The sequence below is a fragment of the Osmia bicornis genome, chromosome 9, assembly GCF_907164935.1.
Source record: "Osmia bicornis bicornis chromosome 9, iOsmBic2.1, whole genome shotgun sequence".
Taxonomy (NCBI): Eukaryota; Metazoa; Arthropoda; class Insecta; order Hymenoptera; family Megachilidae; genus Osmia; species Osmia bicornis.
In genome coordinates this window covers 2948928-2968926 of record NC_060224.1, presented here as the reverse complement: position 1 = coordinate 2968926, position 19999 = coordinate 2948928, and the positions used below count along the sequence as shown (strand labels likewise).

Below are 19999 nucleotides of genomic sequence, written 5' to 3'. Positions count from 1 at the left end.
CGGATTGTCGTGCTTCGAATTGGAAATTTTAGAAAATTTGGAAAACCTTTCGTAGCGGAAAAATTAATAATAGTAATTGTTTCGATTTTCTTCGGGCATCTTTCCAATGTAAAAATATTGAAAAAGTTTGAAGGTCTTGAAAGTCATCAAATAATATACATCCTAGATCATTATCTTTCCATTTTCTTTATTCGAAAAGTATCTATATTTATTCTCACCGAATTCCTGGAATTATCCAATAACGTGATCACACAAAAATTTACATTGCAAATTTGAATTACAACTACTGGAGTATCAGGTTTCCCAAAATTCTCATGATTTTCAAGGAACTTTTCACTCTCACTTTAAGTACCAAAGTGATATTACAATTCTAAGTGTTCTTGAAAATTTACAAGGTTTGATCGATCCTGATCGATTCTTAGGTCCTCGACGTAAGAGAACGAGACACATCGTCAATTATGACGATACGAATTCTTCTAACAATGATCACTCGTTCTCTCTCTCTCACACGTATTCTATGTTTTTTTTTTTGTCATTTTTTGTTTTGAGACAACGATCGACGGACTCATAAAATGGTCCAGGTCATCGTGGTGGCAACGAGAGGTACGTCCAAAGAACACGAACGTTTCGAGCGCGTCCGTGGCCTATAAATCTAAAAATACTTCAAACCATCTAATCCCTTATTACGCTACTATTCTGTCTAATAAACTCCTCGTTGCAAAACATCCTTTCGTTGATACATCTGCACCCTCATTCTAACTTTGAACAATTTAATTTACGCTCTTTCTCAGCCTCTCTCACGCGCATTCCCGCATACTCATCTATCGTTACAATATGACTATCGAAAGGATAAAACGATGATAAAAATAATTTATGAATCGTTCTCTATGTGAAACAATGATCCGTCCGTACCCTTTCTTCTTCTCGAAAGATCAGCGAGCTGTCCAATGCGGTTGAACGATGAAAAAGAAAAAGATTCTTCTTCTTTGGCAAGGAATACAGAAAAAAGAAAAATAATGAAATTTCTAATAATTTAACTAGAGTTTTTTTCTAATCCTTTTGATCTCATTTATTCGCGGGTCTTTTCGAAGATCAGGTCGGTGAAACAGAAAATTTCTCTGTTTGAAATATTTTCTTTTCTCGTTTCGATTCAGTATTTAGGCTACGTTTTATACTCTATGTACAATACTCTCGTTTGCAAGCCTCCTCGCATACATACACGCACACTGTCCTGTTCACTCTTGCAGACAAAGTTTCATTCGCTTCTTCTTTTTATCAATTCTCTCTCTTTTTTTTTTTAATTTTCCTTTAATCGTTAGCTCGTTTCATCGACTTCATCCGCGACACATACGCGTGACTTTCATGCATCTTTTAGTGTACGTTTGTGTGTTAATGGTGTGTCAAATTGATATCATTTACTGCGTATAACTTAATTTAAGCTAAGTCGAATAGACGTGGCACAGCCGTTGCCTTCACCGTTTTTGAGCAGCCACCGCGGCGACCAGCGCCGCACCACGACCGCTACCATCCTCCGACAGCATTAGATCGAACTGAAAATTAAACAAATATTCGTGAAATTATGTGTGAATATTTATAATATTTCTTTGAATCGTTGGCTATTGAAGTTATAGACCGGGTGGTTTTATAAATAAAGGTGAGTTCCTCTTTAGAAAAATTGCAATTGCAATTAAATATGCACCGATGCACCCATAAAAACAATTTTTCTTTCAAATTTCATATCTCTTTGAGAACAAGAGCAGAATAAATTGGAGGAAAACAAGTGTTAGAATGTTTCCGGGAAAAAAAAGGACATGACTCATTCATAAAATATTTGTTCTCATAAATTGTGCAACCTTGTCCCAGATAAACAGTCCTCGTTTAAATGGTAAAGCTATCTTCAGCTATGACAATCAATATCTAGTTCATCAAAACTATATGCAATTTTTCAATCTCATCCTGATTCCTCACCTTGTGGTGCTGTAACTGGTTGATCTTCTCGGTCATGAGATCGTGAAAGTGTGGATGGAATCTGTAGACCGAACCGTCGATTCCGACGGTGACGTTGTTCTCGCCCATTTTGTTCAACAAGGTAGCGATTCCAGCGCTGGCCAGGTGAGCAGCCCTCCTCGATACAACCGAGCAAACGTACCTGACGTTCTCGCAATCCTGATCACTCACATTCCGTGCCCCTAACTCGGCCAGAACTTCGCGGCAGTTTGTGTATTTTCCTTTGGGATCGCTGAAAATAACGATCCAACGTTAATTTTCGATTCTACTACAAAGTGGATCGCAGAATATTTAGAAATTCTTACTTTTCAATTTCTGAGACGTATTTCGTGAAGAATTTTCCACGTTTCTTGAGGTCAGCCGGGCATTTTCCACCAAAGAGGAGGCCAGCTTTGACCATTTTGTGGAGGGCCAACCTCGTCAATTCCCCCATGTACATCCCCGAGATCATCTTCTCGAACAATTGTTTCGAAGGATTGATCGAGTTGGCGTCGATGTCGTGATCGAATTCCGTGAGGATGAAATCGATAACGCCACCCTCTCCAAAAGCACCCCATTCGATGTTGATCAACATGTGTGGTTTGTCCGGTGAATAATTTCCTGGTTCTAAACACTCCACGTTTTCCGTCTTCTCCACGTAACAGGCGTTTGTTCCCGTTCCTGAAGAAAAATAGCGATAATTTCATTTCCATGAATTTTGTAATTTACGCGTTTAATGCTTCGATAACGTAGCATTGTTCACGCTAATCCCGTCGACCGAAAAAAGCAATAAAATTCAGAAAAATCGTGGAATAACACGATAAATCTTATCTCGAACGTTTTTCAGTCACGACCGTGAAAATGAAATCCATGACGAATTTTACGTTCTTCTTAGAATGATTCTACACGTACCAACGATCAATCCTACACGGCAGTTTCTGTTTTTCCAGGCACACGACATTAATGTGCCCGTCGTGTCGTTGAGAATGGCGCACACGTCGATTTTCACGTCCTGGAAAAAGAAATAATGTTAGCTCAGACAATTTTACAATTAGACATCTTGCGGCTAGGTTCTCGTGGTACGCAACAGTAATTTGTATCGTTGTATCTAACTCTTCTTACTCGTAACTTATTAGCACGTTCGTTATGATATCAGTGACAAATTTAGAACTTATCTGTACTCGTCTCGAAATATATCCTATGGGTCGTGAGTCTGAGTTTACTTTTCCATAATAGAAGACAAACTATTTTTAAATTTGAATCTTGATATCTATTTACTCCATTTCACGGTATTTTAGTACTGGTGACTAAATTAAATACTCACTTTTCTTCTCTCTATCGCCTGCTCGAGAAGAGCAACGACATCCTGGTCCACCACCCCGCTGCAATCGAAACCCTTCGTCCATCTGACCAAGTGACCCTTCGTTAATCCGTGTTGATTCAATGGAAAACTGAAGGTGAATCCAAGAGGTAGAACCTCGTCATGAAGCTTCAGATCCTTAACGAACAGTGCTAAACACTGAGCTATGTGATCGAACAGCTGTGTACCGGTTCCAAGCATCAAACTTTCCGGTATCGCGTAGATTTTACTCTTCATATCGAAATTCTGACCATCCAGGGCGATCAATAACACCCTGAAATTCGTTCCGCCCAAATCCAAGGCAAGAAAGTTGCCCTTTTCTGTGAACGATAAATCATTCCGTCTAATATCGTTTCGAAGTGCATGGAAGCAATTACCTGCTAAGTTAGTTATATAATGTTATGCAAGAAAAAGTATACTTAGTATTTCATCATGATATCTCGAATTTAAACAGAATTGCATGTCTGAAACTGGCTGATAAGTAATTATCTATTGCAATCTTGCCACGTGCGTTCAATATAAAATAGTATCATTATAATACTAATTATTCAATCCAAGTTTATTACAATTTGTCTAAAAATAAAATTCTGAACCCATTTACTACCCTGTAAGATATCAATTAAAAGTCTTGAAAATTAAGGAATTAATTTTTCATTTTCCATTGTGATTCTATTTCCAATAAGAATTCACTTTCTCTGAGGAATAAGAAGGTGTCTGTACAGTTACGAAGAATGCGCAGGTGTTCCTCTTACCTGTGCCATTAGGGAGGTCTTGCACGTATGTAGGAAAACATTTGACAACCGCCTGATCGTGGGTCGCCTTCGATAGACCTTTGTTCATCTCATCGTTCAGCTTTTGCATGACCTGGCGAAGCGCATCGTCGGACAGGATGAAGTCTTTGCAGACATCTTTGATCTGAGAATCAAACGAAAATTTCGTTATCGACCCGCTATTACCGTGGCATTGTTACAGGCTGCCCTTGAACACCTCTCCAATATCGATGCTCTGTTCCCGCAAGTTGCATATGTGTTGCATAACTCTGCTCTATATGCATCCGAATGAGAAATACGGGCATCGTTTTATGCGTTTACTCGGCCGTTTTAATCGAAACGGTTAGCAAACAATGTCTCGAATAAATCGTCATTAGGGACAGTCCAGATGGAATTGTTATCTTGTTGTGGCATTCAATTGCTCCACTTGATAAATTTTTTCTGTTCAAGAAACTACTCGAATTTTCTTATTCAATGTTGAATCAGTTCTATTCTTAGATTTTTAAGATATACTATATTTCTTTTTATCTGTGTCAACAGAAGCGATAGAATTTTATTGAACGTTATTTAATTTTTCATTGAAATTATTGATCATATTGATCAATGATGAAAAACTAGAACAGTATTGTATGTGTAGTAATAGCAGCGCATTCGCGTTTGACTGAGCGGAAAGAATGCACGTAGGATTTCATGTGTGCATGCGTCAGAAACGTGTGTCACAGACCGGAAGTACCGTAAGCTAGATGCAGTTTTGTGTCACGAGAGAGTCGAGAGAGAGCAGACGATTATATGTTGTAACAGAAAGATTTTATAAACAATTTTCTTAAATCCTTAGTTTATATTTCAAAGATTTAGAAATTTTCAAAGTTTCTCCTATAGGATCTTGGGCAATTTCTTATGAAATTTTAGAAATATGTCGAGAATTCTATCGCAACACCAGGATAAGTCTTTTCTTTCTAATTTTCATTCATTGTTCCTCAAGTTTCGCAACTTCCGTTCGCCGCAAGATTCCGATTTTCGTCGTTTCTCGAATCGTTGCAAGATCGGCTGTGCAAACGAAAGTTATTTCCCAATGCCGGATTATTATTAATTATTGCTGATCGGACACGAGGAGACGGCAGCTTCGAAACGAAGTAGAGAAAGTTCGATTCTACGATTTCACGGTTGAACGTTCGAATTCTTTTCCATCGAGTTCACAAACAGATAGCACGGTTTTCGGGAAGTCACGTTCGAGATAAACGTTTCAAGTGAACTTCGGCTGGATCGTTTGATCGTTATCATCGTACCTGTGACAACGATCACGGCTTTTTTTCGTTCTTTTTCTGCGACACGGTCAGTTTACACTTTGTGGAAGTTGTTACGAAACTAGGAAATATTCTTTCTGATTCATACTGAGAGATATCAAGGTGTTCCGTTGAGAAATAACGCGATAAATGTCTCGTCAAACTCTTGGTATCTAGATTAAATGAAAAATCAATTTTATCGATAACCCGAAAATTATGAGTATTGTTCACTTCGAGTATCATGTTGATATCGGTGAAAATTCAATTAGTAATTTTTATTTTCATAGAGCATGTCCAATTATCGTATGAAAGTGAAGGAACGATTTGGGTCACGAGTCATGATACATTGGCATAGAGTTCACGATCGATAATCGCTACCTAAACAGTCTACTCAAATGGAAATCGGCCGTTTTTCCGCGTGTTCACTCGATTCGAGTCGATCGACCTTCGGGCTCAATAATAATACGCACTCTCGCGAACGATATTCAATTGCAGCACGGTTTGCGTCATTATTTAAGTTGTTTTGTTTCATTCCACATAGTTCATTGTTTGATCTCCCTATTAATGTTAACCCTGTTTTCCTCGTTTGCCAACGCACAAAGGGTTTCCCTAGTGTTTTTATCTTGAAAATAGAAGAATAAAAAATAAAAACGCTATAATTGCAGTATTTACATTGTTATCAATTATTATCGAGTCGATGGGATTTCCCGAGTGTTTCGATTAAAACAATACTTCGTTTTGTTTTATTGAAAACGATTTTAAATTGAACACGCGTTCGCGCGTTCGTTACATATTCATTCGAAAACGTGGAAACTAATAATTATGCGAGTGAGACTATCAAGTTCAAGTATAATATAATAGTTCTTAGACCAGCGTGAATTATCTTGTTGCAACATGGCTCGAAAAACAATGTGCAAACACTAACAGTGCGCCGTTCAAATATTGAAAGAAAAAGCTCGAATTAGATTTGAAATTTAATTTGTTGAAAAGGAGACAAAATACGCTGTATATCAGCGTTACGCTATCAAATCCTTGAGCTGCCTTTGTCGGTCTCGACCTTGCATGACCTTGATCGTTCTTATGTCACATGTCATTAAACTTGCTCTGAATTACATAAACGAGTACTGTTTTCTAGATTAAGCAAAAACAGTGTACACACTTCTCAATCGTATTTCACGCGAGAGATAATAGCAAAAACGCGGAAACGCTTGCGTTTTAGATCTATTTTGCATTTGAAAATATAAATTAATAATCTCCCGTGACATAGCACGTGTATCAATTTGTAATAAATATAAAATTGTACTTTCAGATTTTATCACACGCGTAGATACTATAACCATTTATGATAATCGTATTTCAAAAAAGGTAATCAAATTTGAAATTTATATTTCGTGTACGTACACAATAAATGCTCGATTAATGATCTACCATCGATGATTTAATGTGTAATCACACGTAGAACTGCGCGAACATTGCGTCAGTTGCCCTAGCGAACTTTCAAGGTCATCGATCATCGAACCAAGAATATAGAACCGCGGAAAACGCGGCTAAGAGTGTTCGAAATTCCCGCCAATTCCGTACGAGGTTTTCCTCCTCCTTTTCTGGGAATACGGCATTGATCTGGCTGTGACGTCACTGACACACCCGCCGGCCAGCCAATAGGACCGTTTTATGAATGAATAGTATAGTTAAATGCACGACGCACACAGCGCGTCGCATGCACGCTACAGGAAGAACGTCCAAAGGCCAATGCACAGTGATTCGCATAAAATGCACGTGGCGGAATACCCAGGCGATTCGAAACGATCTTTTACTCGTTCGTTGCGTTTACGCAATACTTTCATATGCAAACGAGACATTGAAAGGCGCTTCCTTCTCGTCACGAGAATACATAACCTCTTTTACCGAGATGCACCGATTTTTACCGAACGATTTACGATCCAACATGAATAACCCGCGTTGACGTAATAGGGAAATGTAGGTGGTTATTTAAAATTTTTTACGAAACTCGTGACGCTTTTCCCGGATCCGTGTTTCATCTCACGTCGCGAATCGACTACGTTCCTGAAGCATATTTATAGACGCGTGTTACACGTCGCATAGTCAAGGTGTCAAGGACACGGTGAAAACATTTCTCCAAAGCTCGACGACCTCGTTCGAGCACGAGCTAACATGGCTCGATAATCGCGACTAATTTACCCCGCGAAATCATCGATCGGTAATGGTGAAAAATCGAAACCGTTGCACGTGCATCGATGCAACACGTTGCACGAGCATAAGTTCGCTTCGCGTTGTTCAACGTATTCGCATGGTTTCAATTTGTCGCTACGAAACGGAGCCACGGTCCTATCGATCACGCGAAGTTGGTCGATTTCTTAACCGAGTTGTTCGCGATTCGATATATCGTGATTTTATCGAAAGAAATTCGATCGGTTATCGAGCGCATTCCACGAGAGAGTTATTCAGGTAATTCTAACAACGGAGCCTCGCTATTCAGCCGTAAAATATTTAATAGGTTATCACGGTACACTTGCATCGTGAATCGCGTATTTATCGATCCTGACCAATGCACGTTGACACTAGCGGGTCGGCTGTGCTACTTTTCCTTTTTTCTATCCTTCCACGAGCATCACAATCAATAACAAAACCCGTAGAATTGTCATTTTACAGATACACTGTTCGGCCCGACTTTTCGGTGACAGTGGTTGCCTGTTCAGTCAGATTCCATAAAATTCGGCGAGTATTTAGCGATGATATTAACACGCTACTTATCGTCCGATAATCGCGTGCATACGTCAGGTGTTATCATCCAGCGTTCGAGTGTGTTTGAGATTATGAACGACAGACACGTCATGGTATTTTTTAATTAACTATCCATTGCGAAAATGCGTTGTATCACAAGAGTAGCCATAAAGCTGAACAAGGAAAAACTAAAGAGATAAAGATAGAATCCTTCTTCCGTCACAGAGGGCCGGCGGGATAAAAAAAAGGAGTACCGGTGAACAGTATTCTCGCGGGGAACACGGAAAACCGGCCACACGATCTGCTTCGTCTCACCTCCTGTTTGATCATGTCACTCGAGGATAACGTAGACGTTTTCATTTGCCTCCCCTCGATGTTACACCCCGTGTTACGGCCCTCTAGAAGCTTCGTGTTTGACGCGTTTTCGGTACACCTCCTCGTCGAGAAATCGAGACGATTCGAGGAATCGTCACGGGAGATCCGGTTCTATTCTCACTGATACGTGGAACGCACAACTTTTTGCACGCGCGTGACAAGCAACTTCGTGCTCCTGTGCAAACAGCCACGGTACAATTCGTTGTTCACGAGCGTGTCTCACGAGTTTTATATCGCGACTACTCGCACGGAGGCGCCTGTTCCACGCGCGTACCTCTACACTTCCATGGACGAACGTGCTGGACGAAAGGTGGGGCGAAAAGAGGCCACGAAGGAGACGACCGACTCACTGACGGATCCACGGGGATCCCCGCTAGGGAAAAGTCTGTTTTTTCACGATTTCTGATAATGGATAACAGTTGCCTTCTATTGTAGTAGTTAACTCCTTGAAGATCGCACGTTTTGTGGAGTCTTTGAATCTTTAAATCTTGCAATTTTAATTTCCTTTTTATTGCTACTTAGGTAATTCTATTACCTTTAGATTAGTACTTAACGTGTAATTTAAGTCACCGTATAGCATTCCATAGTCTCCTGACCTATCATTCCCTAGGAGGGAAAAGGGTTGTTGAAATTCAGGTACCGGAAAGGCAGGTATGTACTGATTCGGATAACTTCGAGGGTTACGAGCATTCTTTGGGAGTTAATTTTATGGTGGTATTTAAATCTTATTTGCTTTGGTACTATGGCATATATCATTATACCGAATGACTATTCAGACCTGTTTGAACAGTTGTCGATAATTCGATTTCATTGTTCGCTCGTTTCGACGTTTATTCATATGTAAACAGCGTTATATGTACCTTGCGATAAAGCACACAAGAGCTTTTTCTTTCGTGGAAATGATAAATGGCATTTTACTTTTTTGCATTAACTCAGATTTCTTTTATTATATGTATTTTGTACGAACGTGTCGATAAAAGAGCAAGTGATACCCTGTTGCGGATCAAATAATTTAGAAAATATATCGAAAAAATATTTCACCCCCAATTACGATATAAGGGTTTCCATAGTTCGTTCCAAATTATCGTATCCCGCGTCACAATTAAATTTAATTTAAAAATCGAAATGGATCTTACGGCCGGGGCGCTAGAATACATGCTCCGGCATTGAATCTCGGGCGCCGTGGTGGGGATAAGGGGCCAGTGGTGGGGATTGGCGGTTTGTAGTGGGGATGAGGGGTGACTTCCCTGTATTCGCATACTCCGTTACGTTCGGACTACCGGTGAATGTGCCTTGCGCGGGATGGAGGCTCGTCTTCTCAAGGGCAAAAAGGTCACTCGTTTCGTCGTCCGTGAATTCGAGGAAATTGCATCACGCGATTCTGATGCATCCCTGTTGCGCTGTTACAACTGGTGCTTACAAGTCTTGCATTCGTTAAAGATATTGGAAACATAATTATGATCCTGTTTGCGTTTCTTTTAAAAAATTTTCAATCGATTTACCGCTATTTGTCTTAACTGTTTTATCTAGTTCAAATAGCGTTGCAGAATTTAATGACGTCGTAAAACGATTAGCGAAGTATCATTTGACGGAGCTGATAAATGGTAATTTTTTATGAAATGACAAAGTTAAATGATTATTACCCTCATAATTGAGTTAATAAAATATATTGTACCTTAATACTGTATATCGTTCAGTATCACCAAGATCTCCTTTTTTTTCAGCGACCAGAGTTTTAATTTGAAATACGTGATCTGAAATCTACACTTCGATAAGTTTGATTATTCTAGTGTTGAACAAGCACACCTCGTTATTTCATCAAAATTATAAGATCAGTATTTGCACCTGAAAATTCGATAAAAAGTTGACTCTTCATATTTGCAGTAGATCGAACGACGAGCAGAGAAGCACTTGAGTGATTTGAATGAATTAACATTTTCTTGTGTTCCTATCTGCAGCAACTGGTTGCTCATTAATCACTCCATAGTATTATTCTTCTTTCTTCATTGTCACTTCCCTGAATTGACTGACAAAATTGACAAAATCCTTTCTTTTTCGCCGTCTAATATTTTATCTACTCATTCCACATATATTGTTCATATAATCATACACTGCTCAAGAATGACGACGCAATTCTTTAATCGTCCATTCTATTTATATTTTACCGTAGTCTATTTTACGATGTTAACGTCAAGTTATTGGACAACGGGAAACATGTTTTTGAAGAACGTTAAAGATTATTTTTTCACATTCTACACGTTTTTAGAGAAATAACTGGAAAAGCGTCTTCCTTGATTAATTGTTTCCATTCTGGAAGTTATTCAGAATGAATTTTCTTATCTCTGTTGGCACATGTATGTACCTAGAAGAAATTCTTGCTCTGTGCTTCCTGACAACTTCGCATTACGCTTATCCCCCAGAGATTATTGTATATTTCCGTCTTTCGTGTCCTTCGTTGGCTCACGGTTCTTTGCTATCACAATAGCTAAGAAACACGAGCAAAAGTACGCGATTTCGGATCGATCAAGCGTTTTTCTATCGAACGTAACATCCCACTCGTAATCGGTGAAGTAACGTTCTCTCTAGTCACGATTATTAGCGAGTTTGTTCGATGGGAAACGCTAATTGCCTTCATCCTACTATTTGTACTTCGACGAAGTTTCCAGGAAAAACTTGGATGAAGAACATTAGCTTGTGAACATTCTATTTTAATAGAGAGAAGAATTTAAATCATGAAACATTCTTATCTCCACGAATGTGAAACAGAGTATTTAATTAGCAAGATCCCACTCGTAATCTATTCTCTGCTTACGTCATCACCTCTGAATACGCTAACTTATTAATTGAAAATTAGAATTAAGTTTCGAACTTATCAAGTGCTAATTTCTCTTTTTTCAAATAATTAATATCATTTACGATGCTCGAGTTGCGTAGTAGTGTTATAATACTCTTCCAGATTAGATTAAGCCGATGCTCATTCTTGCATTTCATTCTATAAAGCTGATTCATAAAGATTATTGTACAGTAACCTTTGTACTTTAGTTGTTTTTTCTTTCTGTTCATTTTAAAACTTTGAAACATCTTCTTATCACAAGACTTGGTAAATATTCATGAAGGTAGTTTGCAAAAATGCAAACATTTCTGTTTACAAATCACAATGCGTTCTCAGAAGAAATCCTATTAAAGAAATGCCCCTAACCCTTTCACTCATCTTCTTCGACCACTTCTCTATTTTAAGCCTTGTTTCCCACGAGGAAAGATTAGCTAACGGATAACAGTATCCCATTATCTCCTTCCATGCCAAAAGTGGCCTCACGGTTTAATAAAATATAATTTCTCAATGTTGATAAACAACGCATACCGATAAGACCGGAAAATAATGTAAAAAATGGTACGATATTAAAATTCCCGGTATTGAAAAATCTTATTCGTTAATTAAATAATGCCGCTGACTATTGCAATCGCATTTACATTGTGTCGCTAATTAAAAAAGACACGAACGGCGCTTAAGAAATGATGCAACGGCGACCGCTTTCAAGGAGGAAACGAAAGTAATCGCGAATTGCGATTGGTTGATTTTGAGGGCTCGAATGGTCGATCCCTCTTCTTGACGTCATCAGTTTCCTCTTTTTCTTCTTTTTCTGAGGAACGAAAGAATGACCCCTCCGTGAGGACACGCAACTTTTCAATGAACGCGAAGCGGACTTAGAAACCGACACACGACCAGTTTTCTCAGAGGGTTTATTGATTTTCGAGCGAGAAGGGATGCGTTTAGTCACGCTGGGTCAGATCAGAATGTTACTCGATCCTGACGATGTAATTTCAAGGAGATTCAAATAAAGAAAATGTAGGAGTTACGAAGAAAAATGGACAGAAATAATTCTAAGGGTAGGTGCTCATTTCAGAGTAAAACTTGTGGGAGTTGTGGTGGATGAAGATTATTATCAATAAATAATCGTTATCGGGTCATTGCTAGATCAATAGTCGAATAATTCAAGTTGATAAATCCACCTGTCTTTAAATTGGCAGAAAAAATTTCTTTTTTAGATACTGGGATTAAAACACTAATACTTTCTCGAGATACTTATAAGCTGTTCTATGAATATGACTTTGATAAAGATAAGCCTGATAATATGAATGATAAAGATTGTAATATCGTTCGAAATTTACTCGTGTCTCGTTAATAATTTTAACTCAATTTTAATTTATGGAATTAATTTCTGTATTCTATTCGAGTCGGTTGTCTTTATTTCATTATTTTTTCCTTGTAACACAAGATTCAAGAATGCTTTTCTCGGAATTCATCCGTTTCATCCTCCACCTACCGATTTCATCATCGACTACGAAATGATGACCGAAACGTGTACGGTCTCACGTTTTCTCTAGCTCATACTATTAATCTATTTTCGTATTTATATTTAGCTATATTTGAACGACAAAATGTTTGCGAAAAACGGGATAAAATATATAATATATTTTCAGTCAATTATCAAAATCATAATGATCGTCAAAGGGTTAAAAATGAAAATTTTCTTTTGATAGAGGGGAGTCTTTGAGGGACCGGATGTGACGGTAAGATGAAAGAAGGGAAGTCGAGGATTTGCACGAATTTTAGATACGGCCTTGTCTCGAATGAATAAGCATGTACGTGTTTCAGCTCACGTAACGATTTCCTTGAGATCGTACAGGTAGGTTTGCTTTTGGAACGCGGTTGGTCCTCGGGACGAAGGCTCCTCTCGTTTCGGAAGTGTTTTGATTCAGGTGAAAGGCCTCGTGCCACCGTTATAATACAGTTAAAAAAATAGATAATCGACCCTGTATAAGAATTTTTTTAACCCTGAGCGAATTAGTGATGTGGATCAGGCTTAAGTTTACGAATTGTATCTTAATGCAATCAATACCACGTATCGTTTATCGTTCGGCAAAAAAATAAAGGCTCGCGGTGATAATGCAAAGATAAAAACGGGAGGGGTGTACACGGCACTGATTTCATTGTTAATCACACATCAGAATGAAATATAAAAATGATTGTGTAACCAGTTTTATTTTGAATTCGACAGAAGATCGAGATAAACAATTATTTTTATCGAGGGTATAAAATTCAATCACACATATTTTATCAATTATTCGAAAACAGGAAATTACTTTGCCAAAGTTAATCCCTCATTGAAATTGAAATACTTGTACTGTGATAATAAACATCTACACGAATTGGAGATAATTGATCTACACGGATAATTGCATGTAACTACCAACAATTTGTCCAGGCTTTGAAATAAAAATGTCGGAAATTAGAGACGCCTTTGTGTCCATTATCTCTTGCATTTCCTCGTAAATAATCAGCTCTATCAGAATTGTGTCATCTTTGAACAGAGACAACCAGATATTTTCTGAACATTCAGTTGTATAAATTCATAAAATTGAAACATTTTAAATTATTTATAGGATTGATAAAAATTGACAGAAAAATCGATTACAATTGCACGATATAAATCAGGGAATTAGTGAGTTTTTTTACGGAAATTTCCTGATTGTTCATCGATTAAGCTAAGTCGTGTATCGTGTATCGTGTAAATCTTATAATTTTGATATATGATCTTAATTCCTCGATATAAAAACGAATCAATAATTAAAAGTATTATTATCAATTTTGATATATCTGGAATTTAAGCTCTTATCAAACGAAGGAATTTCCCAAAATTTCTAAATCATCCCCTAATACCATACGTATATCAATCTAAAGAAATCCCTCTTCCAATATTATGTCACACGTCTAAATATGTTTATAGTATCAGTTTGGAACAGTTAACAGAGAGCAATGCCGGTCCTTTACCAATCTGATGCAGTAAACTCGTACTCGTTGCATCACGTGCAACATGAATGCAAAAATACATGCATGTTCGTTGATCACGCGGTACCATTGCACGGACATTATGTTCAGATACGATTCGTTAGCCATTGTGTGTATTTTACATTATATATTGATACTGTACGATACGTGCAATTGGTTTCCCGATGATTGACTTCTCTTAACGAGAGTCAAATTGCTCCCTGTTAAGCGTGTCTGAACCACCACCATGCATTACGATAAATAATGAACATTACACGATCAATGATCAGTAATCACGAATGACACTTTCTAGAAAGATCTTAGCTCCTTTGAGAAGGAACATTCTCGCTCGATCATCGATCCATGGTGCCTCGAATTAGACTCGGAGCTAAAGCCGATCGAATCGTTTAACCCTTTGGTGTTTCATTTAAAAAAGTGCGTGCGTGATTTATGCAAGTGTGCTTAATTTTTCTCGAGTCGTGGCAATTATAGTGATGAAAAGATCGAACGAGTGGCTCAAAATGAAACTTTTGTTTCACGAAAATGAATATGTTACAGTCGACTACTGTCGTACGATTCCTAAAGTAATACACATGACACAAAATGTTATCTCAACGATGCGGATAATTAACATCGAACAAGGAAATCTTTTTTTCGCGATAATGAGAACTTTGTTAGAATAGAATAACCTCTTTTCTGTTCCTTCAAAATCTCTCGCAATTTTCAGTACACTATCGTCTCGATAATTATGTTGGATTTAATTACCATTTCGAGCGTGACTTAAAAAATTAAGGTAAAATTCAAAGCTTCTGATATCTCTAGAAATTTTCAAAGGAATCTCGAAGAGTTGAACTACTTTTTTTAAACAAAACTGTGCACTGTGTTCTACATAGAATTATCGTTTTGCGGTAACTTTTAAGCCTTTCATACGTGTTCTGGTTTTGTGTTATCATCGAAAACGAAAACCTGGTACGCTCGATCTGCAATTCAAATAACGAATTGCCTGTTCAAATTAATTTTCATGCTTTTAAGAAACTTTAAATACCTATCGCTTTAAATTATAGAACAACAGAAGAGTCATGTAAACGTGATTTGTGAATTTTGATAGCAATATAAAATGAAACCTGCAGAGACACGAGTTTCATTCACTTTTGACCGACAGTTTTACGAGTTAATGAATGTTACGAAAAGATTTACTTGCGGATCAAACGTCTGCTCTTCGTCCGACATTTTCTTTGGCAAACTATGAAATTTCCCTGGTAGAGAACATTGTCTCGAAAAACGATCGTAAACGTCACTGCTTTGAAAAGTTTCACGTACAGAAAAACGAAAAAAAAAAGAGCATTCATTCATGAAATTAATTGAATATTTCGTTTGTATATGAATGAACTTCAATCATTACCTTTAATGATCTTCATTTGTATATGGAAGAATTACTCCAATCATTTCCTCCAATGATCTACTCTGAATATCTATTTTTTGTACTTTTTACAATTTTTATTTTATTCTCTTTTTTCTTAACAAAATACGTGATCTGAAATTGTAATCACTCTCGATGAATCATTTAATTCTATAAGGAAAAATTTCACCAAGTATCTTGTTATTATCAGAGTAGATCATTCGATTTTTTGTTAAGGAAAAATTAACGTTCGTTACTCAGGCAAGAATGAAACAACCTGCCAAACAATGTTGAAATTACTTAATTGCCTTTTTAGGGACGACTGGGACACACATCTCATCTTTATCACCTGTCTTGCAGCATGGTCTGCGAACGACCACCGTGACCGGCTGAAAATTCACAGGAAAATTAATATTTTTCCTTTCGATCTCAACCTTGCTTCATAATTTACCAAATTGTCTCCCGGAGCGTAATTGTGCTCCATATTCCAACTGGATTAACCGCGTTAATTATTTTCTGCGACATTTGACATTTTTTAAGAAAGCTGTGAAGTTTGTCATCAAAATATTGCCGAAATTATTCAGATAGGGATCGATGATATCACGTTCGATAATTTTAATCCGAAAATCGATTGAGAATCTTTCGGAATTTAATATCAGATCCACGGAAAGTTTTTGCGATTATTATTTTTTTTTAATTTCCTGTTTACCATCCAACTGATACACTATATCAGCCGATTCGTTTTAAAAAAGATTATCGACCTTTCAGCTTTGATTATACAAATCTTGTTTTTTATTTTAAACAACGATATCGATAGCGTTTTCAATATAGAATTGAAACTACGTAACAGTATTATAAAATTATACCTACTCTGCCATGTAGAATTTGTTTAAATAAAGATGTGGATGTTGACGGGTATAAAAGTTTCAAGGTTCACCGCACTAACTATTTCGCCCGAAATTTTGGCACGATTCGTCACTTCCAACCAGTGGATCGTTGTGAATAAATCCTAAATAACAACTACGAAGTTACACTATTGTACGCGTGACAATAGTTCATTAAGGTCGCTCTATACAGTCTATATTTGTCAAGAACAAATCGTAACAAATGCTATCCACTTTGAACCATCTCAAACGTTATCAGACATCGGAACAATAGATATATTTTTCAATTCAAAGAATATGTCTAAAGGTAGCTAGCATCCCCAAAGTTCTTCAGAATTCAATAAGAAATCAAATCCAAAATATATTTTTCCTTAATTAATACTCGAATTCAAAGATTACCTGAGCAGACGCGGTGAGCGGAACGGAATCATCTTCGATCTGTTGCGCCCGTGATCGAGACGACTTCTTTCCATAACACTTGCACATTCTGCTCAACAACGACCTGTTCTTCGTTTTCATCTTCCTGGAACCTTGATCCACTGATCTAATTCAAGGTATACCTGGTTCCTCCTGTCTCTAAGCCTTCTATTGACCCTCGCTTCGCAATAATGCTCGTCAGACTCGCGATCGTTTCACGGTGCACAGATCGACCTTTGCTTTTTCCGCACGACACATGAATTAAAACGTCGAACCGTGCTGAAAGCGACGAAAAAAAACGATAGCAGTGCGTATCAACGCGATAGCGACGACAACTTTTCCCGTACACGTCGATTGTCGACCGAATGCGCCTGAGCAACAATCCCACGGTCAAGGCGCATCATCAAGTTCCTCCACCAAATTCAACAGATCACCTTGAACATCCGACTGATCGATACTGGACTCCAGTCCGCACAGATTTTTATGGATTTCGATGGATTTTGAAGCTTTTTACGGTGATGATGAATTCATTTTACCATAAATGGGTGGATCTTTTGTATTTATAGAAAATTATTGACAAAGGGAACCAATTTCTAAGATCTTGTTTTCCCATTTTGATGAAAGAAGGACTGAGATTCCCAAGTCCTAGTGTTCAAAGCCTAAATATACCGTGCGTCGCCGACCTTCCGGACGGATCCTTAGTACCTATAGGGTGCATAGCACGAGAAGCGAGGTAAAAGTCCTTATATCTTCGTGTTAAAAAATTAGAAAGGAACATTTGACGTTGTTGTATGCAAATCAGACGACACGAGAGGCAGCTGATCGATTTCGTAGGCTCGGATGCAACCTCGCATGTGACACGCTAGTGCAATCATTAAGAATGTGATTTTCGGTCACCGAAACGCGTTGAAGAGGAGCAGGCGCGGCTGTTCGCCAGTTTCATCTCGGCTTACTGACCCGTATCTTCCTCATGGTCTTTCAATGAACTCCTAGTTACGACCACGAAATCATCATGCCGGACAGTAAGATCGCGAAAGCATTATTTGCGCACTGCGTGGATCATTTTAAGATCGCGATCGGAAACTTGGAAAATTTTTATGGAAATTTACTCGCTTCTTATTTAATTTGTTCAGATTCAAATCGCAATTATCAGGATTATTATTAATACCATTGATAATGCGAGCTAAATTTTTCGTTTCGATCTGAGCGTTCTACTTGTGTTGGATTTAGATAACAGATATCGTGTTTCCTCGTTCAGTTTGAAAAAAATTGATACTGGTAATTGAAGGAGTTTACGTGCATACTTGATTATCTTATTGTTTTCATAGAAGCAATTAAACGTAATTCCACGAGCAGAAGTGCAATTTACTTTTGATCTTAAAACACTATTTCACCCTTAAGAAATATATCTGTTAACAGACGTATTAAAGAAATATAAAGTCCCGACATTGTTACATCATTGTCAAAGTATTTTAAGATCGAACGCTCATTCAGATATACGTTCGCCATTGAAACTTTCCCAAAATAGTTCGAGTAGTCCTTTTTCGAAGTAATAAATCAACGATCGTTAAGCGGTTCGGACAGGATTTTAAAACAAATCACATTCTGTCCGATGGTTTATATTTATAATATTCCGTCGCTATGTTGGTCCTCTATGTATACGGATCTGCGTCACGCGAAAATCATGAATGAAAGCACACATCCTCCCACCTATGATCCCTTTCTCTTTCTCTTTTGTAACGTAAAGCACGCGCGTGTCCACTTCGGTGTCCTCGTTCGAATATGATCGCGGCCGCCAAAAGTAGGCGAAATATCATATCGTTTCGTAACAATTAGCCTCTCGCGTCCCGAATATTACGATTCAGTCGTGACGACGATCCGATTTGCATCCAATAAAGTATTACCGCTTAGAGCTATTGGGTACATTGAAATATCCCTAGGCTTACTACCTAGGGTTCACTAGGGCGCGCTGGTAGCTATAGGAATACTTAGAGCTATATACCTATGAATTTAGAACTGTTATAGGTATTTTTAAGTCCTTATAAGAATTCTTAATAGGTACCTCTAAATACCCTCTTTTTCTCACTTTTGACCACTAAATGACCCTATAGAATCACCCCAACTCCTGCAGATTAACTCGTTACACATCGTATGACCAACTCACGTCGCGTAATGCCAATTCTCGGAACTAAATCAATTAACCTGCGAACCTGGTCCATCGGGTCAACTGTTAGTTAAGACATCCTTCATAGGAGTTCGTGTTACCGGTCAGGTTGCTCTATTGACGATCGCTCTTTTTGTTCGCGACTTACGCAACGAGGGAGAAAGTCAAGGACAGAAAACAGCATGGACGATCTTAGACAGGATAACTGACTTACCGTCTGATCTACGTGATCCCATTTCTCGTGAACGTAATCCCAAGTCTCTTCCGTCATTGTCCGGTCACTCGGTTCACGTCGAGCCCGGTGAAGAACTCGCTGCTTCGAGGAAACGGAACGAGGGCCGTGAAATCACGGAGCGTCGATCAGCGGACAGACGATCTTGCCGTCTCTCGGGAGATCACTAAAGATCTTACATCACGCGATCCACTAGCCCTACATCGAATCTACATCGCGGCTAGAAATACAAACGACTCGCGTACTAGCGGACGGAGACGGGTGTATTTTCGGCCGAGCGGATTCGTCGTCGTGAAAATTTCTCGATCGGTGACTGCTTATTTCGGTGCCTTCTTCTCACCGCGTTCTTTCTCCGCGCTGAAAGAACAATTTTTATTCTTTTTTAGGATCATTCTGGTTCACGCAGGGTGACTCGTAGATCTTGTTCCTTAAACTAGAGGAGAAGGGACGAATGTGAGATGGGGTAGAAATAGAATCCAATGTTTTAACCCGTACGCATTATTGACACTTTTAATGATAATAGTATTGGTATATCAAAGGATATTTGAAGTATTTGT

General features: G+C 38.2%; 2 protein-coding genes across 4 annotated transcripts in view; one reads left to right on the top strand and one right to left on the bottom strand.

Moving 5' to 3' along the window:
* The window catches only part of LOC114872098 (BRISC complex subunit FAM175B-like), a 32211-nt gene that overhangs the window by 8417 nt on the left and 3795 nt on the right, over window positions 1-19999 (top strand). The gene's annotated exons all lie outside the window — the stretch shown is intronic.
* Window positions 171-19710, bottom strand: LOC114872100 (hexokinase type 2). Of its 3 annotated transcripts, none has more exons than XM_029178890.2 (7): window positions 19425-19710; window positions 4099-4261; window positions 3311-3666; window positions 2899-2998; window positions 2313-2667; window positions 1969-2239; window positions 171-1550 (listed from the first exon to the last, which is right to left on the bottom strand). In XM_029178890.2, exons 1-7 carry the CDS (start codon window positions 19479-19481, stop codon window positions 1473-1475), a joined length of 1380 nt encoding a protein of 459 aa, XP_029034723.1. In that variant the 5' UTR covers window positions 19482-19710; the 3' UTR covers window positions 171-1472. The 3 variants fall into 3 exon arrangements, with proteins under 3 accessions (XP_029034723.1, XP_029034722.1, XP_029034724.1); XM_029178889.2 differs by lacking the exon at window positions 19425-19710 and adding an exon at window positions 17029-17297; XM_029178891.2 differs by lacking the exon at window positions 19425-19710 and adding an exon at window positions 8457-8762.